This window comes from Vanessa atalanta, chromosome 14 (assembly GCF_905147765.1).
Source record: "Vanessa atalanta chromosome 14, ilVanAtal1.2, whole genome shotgun sequence".
In the NCBI taxonomy this organism is placed as follows: Eukaryota; Metazoa; Arthropoda; class Insecta; order Lepidoptera; family Nymphalidae; genus Vanessa; species Vanessa atalanta.
This window is the reverse complement of record NC_061884.1, coordinates 2324865-2341835: the sequence shown is the minus strand read 5'-3', so window position 1 is coordinate 2341835 and position 16971 is coordinate 2324865. Positions and strand designations below refer to the sequence as shown.

At 30.8% G+C, this 16971-nt stretch overlaps 2 protein-coding genes across 2 annotated transcripts in view; one reads left to right on the top strand and one right to left on the bottom strand.

Moving 5' to 3' along the window:
- Positions 1–8696, bottom strand: LOC125068837 (protein maelstrom homolog). Its single transcript, XM_047678169.1, has 11 exons — positions 8448–8696; positions 8167–8368; positions 6899–7042; positions 6273–6503; positions 5701–5864; positions 5350–5493; positions 4874–4936; positions 4370–4445; positions 3691–3744; positions 3221–3295; positions 1–2054 (listed from the first exon to the last, which is right to left on the bottom strand). The coding sequence occupies exons 1-11, from the start codon at positions 8574–8576 to the stop codon at positions 2008–2010; spliced, it is 1329 nt and encodes a 442-aa protein (XP_047534125.1). The 5' UTR covers positions 8577–8696; the 3' UTR covers positions 1–2007.
- Positions 8697–9731: 1035 nt separating this feature from the next.
- Positions 9732–16971, top strand: part of LOC125068644 (alpha-(1,6)-fucosyltransferase) — a 30425-nt gene continuing 23185 nt past the window's right edge. The window contains exon 1 of the mRNA XM_047677901.1: positions 9732–9963. The gene's annotated coding sequence lies outside the window, so the exon portion shown is untranslated. The remainder of the gene's footprint in view (positions 9964–16971) is intronic.

The window sequence follows — 16971 nt, the reverse complement described above, 5'->3', positions numbered from 1 at the left end:
TTAGATTCTGATAGGTTCTCTTTGTACAGCGTGAATATATTTACTGTTTTTTTTTTTTATAAATTTATGACGTCAATTTATATTTTATAGACGTCATTGAAAATTTGAGATATCCTATTGGACCTATCGAAATCAGTTCAGCTTAAAAATTACTTTAAATTATCCACTAATAGTTGAAAATTTTACGACAAATATAATATGGTTTAATATCCCAATATATGATGTTTAAAATCCTACACATTTATCACAACGCAAACATTCTAAGAGCGTTTATATTACAGACTTATATAATATAAATGTATGTGCGTACACATTCCTACTGGCTTAGGCTATTGAGAGTAAGATAACATTAAAGTTAATTACTAAAACTACAACCACACATTTGCTAATATTTGTATTGTAATACGTATTTTTTATCTACTCTACACCGAATATCATGGAATAATATCTAAACTGTAGGAAATAAAGACGCTGTCAAATTCGATAGTAAAAGAAAACAAACTAAGCGATGGCTTCAGGGGTTGGACATTTGAAGAACTTAACAAAAAAATTAAAGACTATCTTAGAGATAGAATAAGGGAAACCTGTTAATTTCTATTTATTTCTATTTATCGTACCTAATTTAAATTAATCCCAACTCAATTTCCTAGAAAAAGAGCTGTTTTTTTGTAATAGTTTAGTGTCATATGTTTCCATTAAAGAAAATGTCATTAATACATATTTTTTTTATAATTTAGTTAGGTATATAGACAAATGACCTATACGTGGTCATCCTTAATTAATACATATAGAGACTATAAAAATTTTTTTTTATGTCAATGACAAATCCATTTCGGAATGGCATCTAAGATAGCATCTCAAATGCCTCGTACAGGGAGCATTGCTTAGTTCACCTATATTCCGTAAAATCGTAACACATTGATCCAAATGTTTGTGTTCAATAGTATAACTTGTGAGCAGTACCTCCTCTAATGGATGCTCACAACCACTACCTAAAGCCAGTACTAATTATGATGGTTAAGTTGCATATATATCATAGTTTATTTTGCAATAACTTTCGAATTGAGTTGAGTACCTACAGTATATTTAAAAAAAATCCTAAGTGAAAGAGAACTCTTTGTTTTTTTTTTTAATTTCTAGTGTTTTTATGACAACAACAACTTTATAGTATATATAATAGTATTCAATGTATGTTTTAATAATTATGTAAATAAATTGTATTAATTGTAAGTATTGAGTAACATAGAGGGACGTGCCTTTTTCTGAATAGATTCAACTAGTAAATACTAGTATACAGTACGTATGAGTTACAATCAGAACTTGTTCCCGGTCCGGTGCCGTAGTCCAGTAAACAGCTGTTTACTGGACTACGGCAAAGTGAAAAGGAGGGTTATTATATATAAAATCAGACTGACAAATATTAGTTCGTAAAAGTGGTTAATATAATATACTTTGGAATGAAACGAACAGATCAAACAATTAAAAATTATAATTATTGCAATTGTATACAAAAATAATGCAAAAAAAACATATAATTTCAATTTCCTTCCGCTGTTTTTTTTTTATATTTTACCAAGTCTTTAATGATAATCAATAATAAAATGTAATGCTTCTATATATGGAATAAAGACTTACTTTGTTGTGTCTTGAATTTAGCCGGGTGAGTTCTGAATGTAACATGGATGTAAGTTGCATGGCAAAGGTGCATATTGCTAGCACCACCTGTTAGCGAACTTCATTCAACAGTTGCCTATGTTGTCATATTAGTACAGTGAACACAACTACAACTAAAGATTTCTTCGCACATTATACAAAACCCATTGATATGAACCATAGACACTATTTATGATAACAAGAATAAACTTAATAGTCAATATAAGAAATTATAAAAAAAATCCTTATAGATATAGATTAACAACAAGAAAGTCAGAAATAATTATTATAACTTAAAATTAGGGATCCTGTAGGTAATTCTTTAAACATTAATGACATATAACTTCAATTGTTTTACTTGTCAAGTTTGTGTTTGCTGAAACTGCCGCCCATGCCTCGACCTGAAAAGAGATACATTTTGAGTTTTTAATTAATCGAAACAGTGCTGTAATAGACGACTACACGTCGCTGATTTTATTGTATACTTTATTATCCAACTGCAGTTTATATTTATTAAAATGAAAAACTAGCAGGGTGATGTTAAATAATGCATTAGTAGCCTTATTATTTTAGGCTTATATTGACTATATAATTTAACTCAGAGGATCATAGCAGTTACCATAAGAGTTCACCAATTCAGCCAACTGAATACACATAATGTGAGGAATTAAATCCAAATTTAAGTAGAATGAAAATTACTAGATACCTCTATACTAATATTATAAATGCGAAATTAACTCTGTCTGTCTGTTAACTGAATTTGATGAAATTGAGTATGAAGCAATCTTGAACATCAAGGAAGGACATAGAATACTTTTTTGGGTAACAGCTGACGACCAACCCCTACAATGCGAGCGAAGCGGCTGGCGACATAGTTATGAATATATTTTACAGATTTCAGAAATGCAAAAGTTTGGATGAATGGATGTTTATTACTCAATCACAATGGCTGAATCTCATTCGAATCGGATCTGTATTAAATTTGGCAAAGAGATAAGTTATAGTCTATAATAACACATAACGTAACACACAACTTTTATCCTGGAAAAATGTACCTAACTACTGCTACCCTCTCCTTTCACGCGGGCCGAACCGCGGGTGGAAACTAGTACATATATCACGCTAGAAGAAATACCGTTAGATTGTAATCTATCTCGCGAGATTGTAAAGTGGCGAAACATTGTGAACGGTGATTTAACTCAAAATAAAACGTCTAAAATTTCGATAGTTTATGATATTTTGGTCAGGTTTGAGTTTTTATAATTGAACTTTAATTACCTAATTTAATGCGTTAAATTGTAAGCAGTATGTTTCAGTTTACAATCATTCAAGAGTTCACAGTTCAGTGTTTTACTTGGTGGTAGGGCTTTGTACAAGCCCGTTTGGGTACCATTGTACCACACACTATTTTCTAGGGCCAAATAACAGTACTCAGTATTGTTGTATTCTGGTTTACAATTTTGTTGGTTTACATACAAAGGCTGTATGCTCCACTATTAAAAGCTAATTGTAAGTCTTTTTAACAAAACACTTTTTAAATGGTTGACTGATATAAAATTATCATTACCTCGACCGGGTCTTTGTCCCAAACTGGGAAAGTCAGCTTCCGTGAGTTCCGGTGCAACTCGAATAGCTTGTGAATCTGAAATATAAATTTATAATAATTAACATATAATACTAAAGCCGTGTTGATAAAAATTAACATGTATATTCTGTGAACACTGGTTTGATAGCCCAGATAGCAATAGCCCTAAGACATTTTTATAACAATTATTATGTAACCATACAATGATCAAAAATATTGTCTTATCTGCATATTATGATGAGAAATTAAAAGATTAGGCGCCGGATCTCTTTGCTTTTCGATACAGGCAAATGTCATTATTTTTCGATAAAGAAAAATACAATCGCTCTATTTGCCATATATTAGGCTGAATGAGAAAATTGAAAAGCTTTTCATTGCAGAATTTCATTTCAAATACAGTTGCTTTAATTGATTATAATTCTAATTCTTTTTAAGTTCAATAATATACTCACAATCAGCTTTGGGCATACGCAATGGAACGTGGACCCTTTTCTCTTTCTTTGAACCTGAAAAAAAAATTTTCAATATAAAATAATTACACACATAACAATTTGGTCAAGCTTCGTCTCATAGAGTTGTCATCTGCCACTATGAATATATCATAAAAATTTACAACCGACATGTAGAAGACGTTTCTTATGTGCGGGTAACTATTTTAGATCTGCAATTATATTTCTTTACTCACGTCATCTTAGAAAATGAGACAACTGAGTTAAGTTCAAGTAAGTTACAACTACAAATCAGTTTGGTGGTACACTTTATTCTAATGCCATTTCCATATATACATATTCCATTTGATATTTAACTTCTGCTATAACACTATAAACATTTCTTGATTTATATACTTTTACTTATAGTAGAATGTCGACTATGTCAACAACTAATTATATCCACATTAAATTTATTTTAAAAAATTGTTATTCACTTTTTTATATAATTATTATAAATTAATATTGAATAACACTTTCTAGATCTCAACCAGCGATGTCTTGTTTATTCAAGGTCAAAGATGTTTATTTAACTTTACTCCTTAGAACTGGTTATAGAATAACTGCTCTATGGTAAGAAACCCTACACCCAAGATCTACCACTAGCCAAAACTTCCACTATATGATAATTTTAAATACTCACTGTCCACAGAGCTGTTGATTGTAGTGTCATAGAATGAATCGCTTGCCATAGAAGTGTTGCATGAAGACATTGCTTGCTGTAATTGAAAATAAGAAGTTGTAATACAAAAGTTTAATAAAAATTATAACATGCAATGTTTGAGTATTATTAATTAATAATATTACTATAACTATTTATCTATTAGCTATTGGGCTTTATATGATAGACTTGCTATATTTGTATAGAGAAAATATGTAATTATTAAATATTTCTTAAATAATAATATTGTCCGTATGTATTTTGTCTTTTAGGATTTTCTATTTTTTTTTGGATGTCTACATGTTTTTATTTTCAAAAATCATCACAATATAAATTTTAGGAAGACGAGAGTTGATAATCTAAGTGTAACGCTTCGTGTTACGTGTATTGAACATATATTTTGACTTTGACTTTAAAATATCATAAAATTGATACAAAAAGTATTACAATATATAAAAATCTTAAATAATTTGTATAGTATCTTACAGCATAACCAGCTACAGATGGCGCGTGCCTGACTTTCTTCTGTTCCTTGAAAACGTGGATACTCTGTAATAAAAGATATACAATATTAATAACCATTTACATGATAAAATTAGTTTTTTATCACAATGGAGTTATGAAATATTTTATTAAGTAATGTGAATAAATATGTAAAATAGTATTATGTAATGTGGTAAGTTAAGCAATACTAAAATCCACACATATTGCCTTAAGTATATAACTTTTTACTCACAGTACAGACAGTGATGCCAACTCCTATAGATTTACCCCCTAGGACCAACTTCCCCTATATGAGATAATATGCCGATTAGAAACTCCTAGAGTTTTTATTGAACATCCTAAATTTCAATTTCTAATTTTTTTCACTTCTCTCCCAAAAACCCCGTACATCTCGATGCTCCCTAAATTTGGGGGTGAAATCCATGAAATTGGCACCCCTGCGCTAAGAGGGTACTGACGTCGAGGTCGTAGTCGGGCGGCACGTGCGCGGCGGGGCGCGCGGCCACGCCGGCGGCCGGGCAGCAGCTGTCCAGCGCCGTGTAGGCCCAGCGCTTGGCGCGCGACTGGCTGCACTCCACCGACATGTCCGAGCGCTCGTGGTGCTGCGGGGGGAGAGGGTAGCCTCGATTACCGTTTCTTTATTGAGTAAAGTAAAGCGTGTCCCCCTGCAAGGCATGGGCCTCCTCTCCTTCGTGTTAATTAATCATAAATAATATATTAGTTTATAGAAGTCGTTCTCTATGATTCGTTCGTATATTTTATGTAATAAAGAACTAACACCATGTTAAAGTACAATCGCAGTGACATACCTCGCAAGCGATCCCGGGCGTATATTTAAAAGAATCCTTTTTCAGCTGTAGCAGGGCCAATGATTCTTTCGGAAAACCTTCGTCCGGCTGAGTCTTAAGCGCGTTTACCATTGTAAAGAATAGAATATCGAACTTGTATATACGGAACAGATTCTCGTCTTCAGCTATAAACAAAAAAAAAAATAAGTAGAAAGAAAGATGTATGTTTTAAAGCAATTTAAATTCTGCAGAGTGAATACGACCTAAGAAATTAGAGACAAAACCTAATACTTTGACATCACAAATGGATAGACCATTTGTGATGTCAAAGTATTAGGTTTATAATGTTGATTATTTATTTGATTATTATTCAGAATAAATTGTATATCCTCTGCATATTTGGATGATATAATGGTTATTTTTTTCGAGAATTTTAGTGTCAATGAAAAGATCTTTAGATTAATTTGTCTCTTTTTAATGTTTCATATTATCATATGCGATAATTCATTTATTATATTAGGTTTTAGGAGTAGTTCTCGGCAGTCATATAGGGACTGCTGGTTGCTAGTTAGTATTTAAATGGTTAACATTACCTGCTCGTCGGCACATTTGGTGAATAAAGTTCTGCACCGGTTCTACTTTATCAGGCATGGTGAATATCGGTGGCAAGGTCTGAGCCTGGTGATCCACCTGCTTCAAATAATCGATGACATTGGCCAAGATCTGCATGTAGTTACTGCGCGGCGCTGAATCGTCTGGCATTTCGAGACCATAAGTCTGGCTGCCTAGTTTAACTTCAGAAGTGTATCCGAGTGGAATATCCCCTAGAAAAAGATGAAGAATTATTCTGCGGCTAAGTGGTAAAAGGGCCTATATCCAAAACGCTTATTTTCAGTTGTGTTACATGACATTATGACTTTTTGTTCATGATAATGTTAAGATATTGTTAGACACTTTTTGAATTCTTTGGCTCATGGCGAATTATGTTTTAGATTTTACACAAAAATTAACTTTGCTCTTTTAGCTTCAGACCACAGTATTATGTTTCAGATGTCAGTGGGAAATTTAAGTGCTGTTGATTGTACACTCAGTTAATTTATTGTCAAACACTAATATTTTGGCTGGAGGCGAATCAGGCAATACAATGACCACACCTGACCTGAATATGTATATAAAAAAATAGATACCTAATCATAATCAAAATAATAAAAATAATTACCAGGATTAATAATCTCATGATAAGTATCCTTGATGCCATCTTGAATATTGAAGCGTAGCAATGTGCTTTCACCAATGATATAATCAGATCCCGCCTTGCAGTAGTAGTTCACATCCATCAAGTATATGTCCAGTGTTTTAATACCTTTAAAAAGTAATAGGGAATGTTTTAAATGCAATTTTCAAGTTCAATTCCAAGAATAAAGACAAATAAACAACTATGAAATAGAAATGAAGTGATAACATTGGTCAAGGTCTTAAATAATGTATACTCTATTCCAACAGGAAAACCCCAAAATAACAACAGTTGACAGCAAATTGACGCAATATTATTGGTCGAGAGAGTTATTAGCAAATCGCATGAAATTCAACATGAAAGTCTAGGTTTGTTTACCTTTTTCTAGTTTTGATTTAGATCGTGGTAATTTGCAAATAGCCTTAAAGAGGTAGTTATTTTTAGCTATAAGTCATAGAAGCACACTCACAATTTTATTTATATGAATAGATTTCTATTCCCTCATTAAAAAGAAACATTGTATGTTTCAATAATAAAGTGGCATTTTCAAAACATGACATATAGTATAATGCTAAGGTTTTGAATAAATAAAATTTCAAAGAAACTCTTATTTTATCTTATATCTAACATTACTATGACCTTGATATAAATTTCTTAGCATTAAATTTTTTGAAAAAAAAAAAAACGTTTTTGATGTTATTAAAAATAGCATCATATCTTAATCTTCAAACTGAAAAAGTAATTTCCAATTGAATGTCGTCATCAAAACTATTTTCATTACTTTGGAAGTAAAATTAAAGTAGATTTACGTAGTTAAGTGAAATATTGTTGTATTAAAAATGGAGATATATTAATCAAAAACTGTTTGTAGTAAATCATATAGCGGACTTATCAACAAAACACTTCTGATATTGAAAAGTACAGTTTGTTTTTGTTCTTTCCTATTCTCATTGGAATAGAGTATACACAACTGTTGTTTTTCCCAATGTCTCAAAAATGACTGACAGCATTTTTCCAGGAATAAAAGTTTATTTTGCCGAAATAATTTTTTTGTGGCTTTTTATAAGAAAATAAACAATATGCTTTGTAATTTTTCAAACAAAGTAAAATACCCTATTGCATTTGATTGTCAAATTTTCATCCGTATTATTGTAATAGAGTAACATGATCAAATGAAGCTATGTATAACATCGCCATAACGCAGGTTTTTGCGCACTTGAAAAACATTTAAATAAATGTAAAATTTTACATACTGTTATTAAATGTTCTCAAATTGACCATATTTTTTATGTCTTTTTTTTCAAATTCTTCCGCTTCCCGAACGTCTTTTTCAGCCTGTTCTATAAGAGCCAAAGGTATACCAGTTGAGGTAAACTTCGTATCAGGAATATTGAATTTTTGTTTTTCTTTCTTTGCGATACCTTCAAACTTTGATCTTACAGATGGAGGGGCTTCCTGCATTTAGTTAATCATAATATTATTTCTAATTTGAATACGATAATAAGTACATTTCAAGAGAAAATAAAATATTTACCCGCCACACTTGACCGGCCGCTTCAGCAACTTCTGCCATATTTTTATAATTTACGCCTTTTTTTCTCTGTTCTTCTCTAAAATCGATCATGTAGAAGTAAAACGCATTCCTAGGTGGTTTTTTTGGCATCTTGAGTTCAGGGACAGTTCTTTTTTTTTCTGGCTTTTATTTGTGCCAAAAAAGGGACAGTTCTTAACGAATTGCAAAAATATTCGCGTTAAAATTACAAACTAAAAAGTGCACCGGCAAGTAACAACTGACAAGCACAGAGAAAGAATAGAACATAGATAATATAATACACTTATACCGAATAGAAATAGAAAAATATTATTGACGTGCTGACAAGCGTCAATAAAGAGATGTGTAGGTGGCGCTGACAATCAATTCAATTTTAGTTCTGCCAGTGTAAATTGTTAATTTCCCCGGCGTTGGAAAAACGTAAAATATATGCAAATATATTTTTATTTAAAATTGAACATCTCAATGTTTTACTTACATGTTTCCAAAAGAGTTAAATTTATTGGATCCAAAAGAAAATTATGTCATTGTATTAACTGAATATCTTATCGTTGAGCCGAGAGCTGAGAGCCAAGATGGACCAGTGGTTACAACGCGTGCATCTTAACCGATGATTTCGGGTTCAAATCCAGTGAATTTTCATGTGCTTAATTTGTGTTTATAATTCATCTCGAGCTCGGCGGTGAAGGAAAACATCGTGAGGAAACCTGCATGTGTCTAATTTGAACGAAATTCTGCCACATGTATATTCCGCCAACCCGCATTGGAGCAGCGTGGTGGAATATGCTCCAAACCTTCTACTCAAAGGGAGAGGAGGCCTTTAGCCCAACAGTGGGAAATTTACAGGCAGCTAATGCTAAATGCTAATGCTTATCGCTTAAAAGTATATTAATTAAAATATATTCATTCTCATTTTCATAAAATGAAAAACATTGTCATTAAAATAAGTAATATAAAGTATAATTAAATATATAATTTAATTTATTTGTGAAACTAAAAAATAAACTATATTAAAATAAGAGCAGTGTATAAAAATTATATATTCTTTTTTTTAAAAGGTTAATTTTTTTTTTGGTAAGCAGTTAAAGAGACTCTAGATAATAAGAATATTTGAAGAATTACTATTTATAAGAATGTTAATGTTATATTAGAGTCGTACTATGTTTTCATTTGAAAATTTGAATAGTACATTAATGGCCTTATCTAGTCTATGTTTTGTCTATGCTTACTTTAAATTACGATTGACGTGACGGTCGACTCGACGGATGAGTGACGACTGTAGTGACAGGCTCTAAAAGTCTTAACGGAGAAGTAAATGTACCTATTTAATTTGTCATTGCATGACTTATGTTGTTAAATCCTTATAAATATTTCTTAATAACTTTGTGAATATTGCTATAAAATAAGCAATAATATTTCCCGTGTGAATTAATCGTGTGTTAAAATTTAATAATTATTCCAAATATTGCGGTGTTATTTTTTATAATTTAAATACAAGGTAAGCAAACAATTGTTTTTTTTACAGTATTTATTAATGTTCTGAGTTTACTTAACGTGCAAAGCAAAATATATAGATAAAGTTTAATGTACATAATTTTAAATTATATTCAAATTAGTTCATATATTATTTTATTAGTTACTCAGTTTGATGCCAACTTTTTAAAAATATACTTATAGACCAAATATTATCTATGAATTTGATGTAAGATATTTAAATTTTTAAAATTTATTTATAAACGATTTATTAAGTTATTACTTGATTCATTTAAATTACATATTTTATACAATTTCTTACTAAATTTCATGTCCTGTTGATATAATTATTATATGTTCTTAAATTTGGTTACTTCTATTTATGATCAATTTGTATGTTAAAAATTATATATAAAAGTTTATCATTATTTTTTATCTATTTGTTTCATTTGGTTTTTATTCAATTAATTGAGTCTCATTAAAATTATATGTTTTAGGAAGATTAACCCTAATGTAAGGCATACCTTATAATTACATGTGCTTAAAATTATTCTAAAAGATTTTTCCTGTATGGAAAACAATTTATTTACTTAACAACAATAATAATTGATCAAAGGCTCATATAGGCTCCATCTTTCTTGAGCCCAGTATTTTCTAAACTTATTAGATATGTGAAAAATTAAAAGATTCTGGTTGTTCTCACTAGATTTTTTGACTTGTCATATTTATTTTGTTTTTGTTGTAAAAAGTTCTTATTTAAATGGCAAGCAGAGGTGATCTAATTGTGGTCTCTAATAAAAGTAAATTATTAAAAATTAAACAGGCATGTGCTACCCACTATAGTTTTAATTTTTATGTATATACTTTCCTTGTTCTTTAACTCGCCACCATCTAAATAACCCTGACAGTTAGCAGTTTGATCTGCTGTATGCTGTAATCAGAAATATATGAAGATACAACTATTAAAATAATACTAAATATATATAAAATAAATTACAAACAAATATAAAAAAATACAATTCAACAATCAAGAAAGTTCATTCAGAAAATGTTTTCACAGACTGTTTAAAAGTGGTACTTAGTTAAACAGCACAAATGAAAATTGAAAGAATTCTATAGAAAACTAGAGCTATGAATAGGAATCAAAAGTTAGGGTGAATAGTTTGAGCGCAGTGTAAGACCTGATCTGAACTGTTTGCAGTTTTTTAAATAGTCTTAAAAGATTCAGGGTAGTAGGAGTTAAAGAAAATAGTGAAATGAGTCAATAAGCATTAGAATTTTGTATAATTAATTTAAGTTAAATAAAATAAATATCTAGTACAACCATTTATTATGATATTTGATACTGCCGTTAAATTAATATTGATTAAAGTGACATCTGTTTCTGTATTCTCATTCAAATTTGTTTAAAAAGTTTGTTCTTTTCTTAATTATTACTATTGTTGTCAAATGTACAAAGATTTACAGCTTTTCATTCAATTTACTTAGATTGTCAATATGAAACAGTTTGTTTGCTCGGTAAATATGCAGTTTACTAATATTTACCAAGAAAACATAATTCAAAGCATTTGCAACTTTATGTATTGAACAATATAACGATCATTGTACACAAATCGATCATACTCATTAACTACCTTTTGTTTTTCATGTTAATGTACTGCCAGCTTATAGCTTAAGTTATACACTTATATGTACATAAAAGTAATGGGATAATTATTAATGCTAGTACCATTGTCATGCTGACTACATTAAATAATAATGCTATATTATGAATGAAAAGAAAAAGTTTTTATATCTTGCTTTCAAAGTGCAACTTCTCTTTTATTCTTATATATATTTAGAAAAACAATTCTTGAATTTAAAGATGATAATGTTCGTAAAAAAAATTTGATAAAGTCTTTGATATCTAGCCAGCGTATTACCAGTTTACTATATAAATCAAAATATTCTTTATTTAAGTAGGCTTATAAAAGCATCTTTGAATCGTCATGTTAGTGTTGAATTAAATTTAAAACTAGCACTGGTTCGGAAAGTAGATTCTACCGAGTAGAACCGGCAAGCAACTCAGTAGTTACTCTTTTCCACCAATTTATTTACAGAAAGTTATTTTATATATCCTGCCTAGAAATCAATAAATACTGAGTCACTCTTTTTTATTCTTAATATAATCTTGTATTTAGTAATATGCTTTATTTATCAATGTTTTTATGACATAGTATTACATTTTTAATGGGCCAAGTTAAAAATAGCTTTGGAATGAACACTGTGCCCAAGAAAGGATGTATTAACTTTGCGAAGTCGGAAAATTGGTTTGATTAGTTTACCTTTCCTTCTCGTGTCTATACAATGATTGTCACCGTTTTTTTCAGAAATATGTATATATATTAAGAAGCTACTGTATGTATACCCACTCTATTAAAAACATCCCGAAAGGAGTCTCGAGCTCTAAGTTTATAAATAGACCTAACAGCTCTTTTTTGAAGTATGAAAAGTTTCCAATGCCGTAAGACATGTTGGTATGAAAGTAACCAAAGTATACTAATCGAGCAATATCAACATCAGTTACTTGTATAACTTTTCTAGTCGCGTATGCTGCGGAGCTGAGTCTCCATAATGTGCATTATTTATATAATTTGTTTCTGTCAAAACGTCATTAACATCTAACAACATCAGCTGGTTCAACAAAAGTATTTATAGGTTGTGTAATTTTTTTTTTGTTTCGGATCATATGCAGTCGTTATATTATTTTGGTTTACCTGTGCACTTACGAAGTGCGCGCGCCTTCATGTAAATTATCGCTGTGTATATAAGTTCCGATAGAAAATTGTAATGATGGAGAAAATTGGGCCATAATTTGTAAGATGGAAGGCGGTTATAAAACTGACTGTCCATATTTTACACGTGGAATTGTCTATTGTCTGTTATAACCAGGTCTAGAATTCATTTAAATAAACCCCGACTTAGATGGCTGAATTCAGGCAACCACGTCAGAAATCACTGAAATAGTTGAAATTCAACATAATATTTAATAGTATTCATAAAAGCTGCCCGCATTCGTGTCAGTATTAAGTACCACCAATTTGTCCTTAAATGATAATTATCTCATGATTTTTTGTGAAGGATGGGTGTCGAAAAGAGGATGTGGTTGAAACTACCCAATCCAACTAAATCATTTGCCTTGGGCCCAAGTTGCAACAGCTTATAACATATTTTATATATTTTTAAGTACTCTTCTGAAATCTTAGATGAAAAATCAAATATGCCAGTGGCAATTTATAATAATTATTTTCCGAATTTTCTTAAAATACTATTTTGATTTAATCTTAACTTCTTATTTAAGTCTTAATAAATTTTGACTTGTTTCGACTTAGAAGCTAGAAAATTTCTGAAGTTCTTCAGTAGTCGTATATAAGCCGTGTGAAAAAAATCAAAATCCTACGGAAGGTATTTTTAGAATTCCGAGGCTTAAGGTCAAAGTAAGCCGGAAATTTGATGGAGTTTGCTCGGGACTGTGAAATAATGTAATTAAGGGACTTTAAAAATAAAGTGGAATGAATAAAATTCATGGAAAAAAATGATATCTTTAAATTTCTTATACGATTATGAGTTCGAAGAGGTATTTTGATCATATTTTTTGTGAAACGACAAACAAAATACGGTACTTATGTATTAACCGCAGCAGATAAACAATTTTATTTATTTTATTTGAGAAGGCTTAGAGCACATTCCACCACGCTGCTCCAATGCGGGTTGGCGGAATACACATGTGGCACAATTTCGTTGAAATTAGACACATGCAGGTTTCCTCACGATGTTTTCCTTCACCGCCGAGCACGAGATGAATTATAAACACAAATTAAGCACATGAAAATTCAGTGGTGCCTGCCTGGGTTTGAACCTGAAATCATCGGTTAAGATACACGCGTTCTAACCACTGGGCCATCTCGGCTCTTGAACGTATATTTTGAACGTATCATCTTTGTAATATTAACATAGTCTTAATGTAATATATAACAAAATATATGGTAATACTAATTTGTTGCTTGGAAATACCAAATAAATATACAGATATGGAAATAAGTAAATATAAAATTGAAGTTATTTTATACGTAAATTACATTAATAAATAAATAGACTTATGACACTTGTTTCTAAAATAAGTAACGTGTTGGTACGTTGTCATCAGATAAGCAGGCATGGCGCTCTAGTTATGCTTGGACTAGCTGTGCCGGTAGAACCGCGGCCTTAGCTAATTATTCCGTGAAGACAGGTTAAGGTGCCAATGATTGCTAACAAGACACTGTCACACTTAACGTTAGTCAACTCTAATTAGCTTGCAAAATTGACTCGTAACGATATATCGCTAAGAAATAACCTTCACAATAACACCATAATACGACCGTGAGAAATTATTACATTTGTCAAGGAATTTATCGACAATTCTCTAAGGAAGAGGGCGTCACGCTCGTTGCGTGTTTGCTCATGACCTCATGAGCTTATAAAATGTTTCCTTTTTTTAGGGAAATGGGTATCTAGTTTTGTAAAATTATTTTCGACATTCATTGCATTTGTAAAAGAAATAAATTTTAAAAACTCGATATAATCGGTGGTTGAAAATTAATTTCTTATTATAATTTGTAACATTTTGTGTTTGTCAAATAATTTAAACAGATAAAAATAAGTTATCAATTGAAGTGTTTCAATAACATTTTTAAATTATAATTACGATATGCATAATATCGTCACTCAGGAAAACCCTAGGAAATGTGCTAGAATAAAAAATCTCTTGGTACATAGGTAATTAATATAGTAATGTTATTAAACTAATTTTATGTAATTATTATATTTAAATAATATACGTGAATATTTAAGTTTATTCAGTCAGAAATTGACAAAAAGAAGTTTGCATTAGTAATGATTTGTTTTTTTAATTTGTTCGTCGGACTAAATATTTAACTCAATTTATTTGTTATTTTTGTCCGACGTTTATACAGTACAGGGAGACATAATGACGTCATATCGACATTTTTGGCGTGGTAGATACCCCATACGCAACATGTTTTTTGTCGGACAAGTTGATCACAATTTTTAAATTAATTTTATTAAAAAAAATCAAATCAAAGCTGTATATATGAAAAGTCATTGTGACGTCATATCGACAATTCCAGAAATCGAGCATTCGAAAACGCAGCAGTTCCGAAACTTTTCGCATTTGAAAAGTTTGTCGGACTCATCACAAAAAAGGCACTCACAAAGTTTGTGAAAGATGGGCCAGTGGTTAGAACGCGTGTATCTTAACCGATGATTGCGGGTTCAAACCCAGGCAAGCACCACTGAGTTTTCATGTGCTTAATTTGTGTTTATAATTCATCTCGTGCTCGGCGGTGAAGGAAAACATCGTGAGAAAACCTGCATTGAATGTGGCTAATTTTAACGAAATTCTGCCACTTGTGTATTCCACCAACCTGCATTGGAGCAGCGTGGTGGAATATGCTCCATACCTTCTCCTCAAAGGGACAGGAAGCCTTAGCCCAGCAGTGGGAAATTCACAGACTGTTAATGTAATGTAAGTTATGTAAAGTTGTACATTTGTATGTGTCAAAAAAAATTAAGGTCCTTGTACTGGGGACTAACAGTTTATTAGTTTGATTCACGAATCAATTGATATAGTAATTATTGTAACAAGGCAGACTACACCTTACTAATTCATAGTAACTTACAACATGTTTTTCTTATGCATTTTTTCGTGAAGTAGGAAAAAGGAAATGGATAATAATATCCCTCTATATTATTAGTATGATAAGCAGTTATAATATAATACCAGGTATAGCCAAGTTTTAAAGCGAAATGCGTAATTTGAGATAAACCGTGAAGTACTCGAGTCATCAAGTGCTACAACTCGCAATTAAAAGTTCCACGCGATGTAAACACTTGTCAATGCAAGGCCGAGAGACATACTTAATGAGACACCAGATAAAAAAAGTTATCAGAAATACTGAAATATTTTCTAAAAGATTTTGAGAAATAAATTATATCTAAACTTACAAACGATTTGGAAAATATATGGTCAGTGGGAAGAAAGAAAAGCTGTGCCTCCAAAATGGTACTTTCTTAAAATTAGCTTTACTTAGAACTGAAATTAAATGAGATCTCAAATTAAAATGGGGGAAGAAGCTGGAAAGGATAGAGGAATTTTAAACCAGTTCTATACAACTGATTGAGTCGAAGTCTTGCACATGTGACAATAGGATCTATAGCCTATTCCAATTGAAGACGGAGTAGATATAAACAAACATTAGATTTACGTATTCCACGCGATTTGATAATAGCTCTACTATATTATGCATTACAAACCAGAGATATCATGGAGCTTCGTAATCGAAACCGAAACTATCGGATATTTTGGAAATAAAAATATATTCGTTTTTGCTTAGTTTAAATAGTTAGTTTACATACTTGAATTGAATAGTATTTTAATGGTTAAAACTATTTGTTTTTTTTTCTGTCATTTTACCTTATACTAATTAAGCCTACTATACAGCCTACATATAAAATAAATAATATATATTGTCATTTTTTAAAGTGAAACTATCCGAAACAATCGGTTAATAATCGTATCTGAATCCGGTAAAATATTATTCATATATCCGTAAACATATCCAAATCCGAAATTATCCATAACATCCCCGCTACAAACAGCAAAACCTGATCAATATAACTTTACTTATAATACCTATTCCACTTAACTACTTATGTTCACTTTAATATTAGTTCCAAAGTTCCGATATCAGCTACGGCGACATGCAAGACTATTCTCTCGCGAATCCATAAAGACTATCATAGATTATTCAAGATCTCGATCGATGATATGGCTTCAAGTCGTTGCAAAGTTGTTTATTTGATTTGACTCCTCCTTATTCCATAAGCTATAATGTGTTAAATTGTGGTTGTTTTAGTATTACATGGAAAAAAAAACTATTGTTATATTTGTTATTTATAATTAACTATATGTACGTGAATCAACTAAGAGTGT

Excerpts from the sequence above, each read along its gene's own strand:
- LOC125068837 (XM_047678169.1), bottom strand. The coding sequence starts at position 8,576 with ATGCCAAAAAAACCACCTAGGAATGCGTTTTACTTCTACATGATCGAT. Across the intron at positions 5,494-5,700 it reads CGCCCGGGATCGCTTGCGAG|CACCACGAGCGCTCGGACAT; the intron begins GTATGTCACTGC and ends CTCCCCCCGCAG. Across the intron at positions 3,296-3,690 it reads GCGTATGCCCAAAGCTGATT|ATTCACAAGCTATTCGAGTT; the intron begins GTGAGTATATTA and ends TTTATATTTCAG.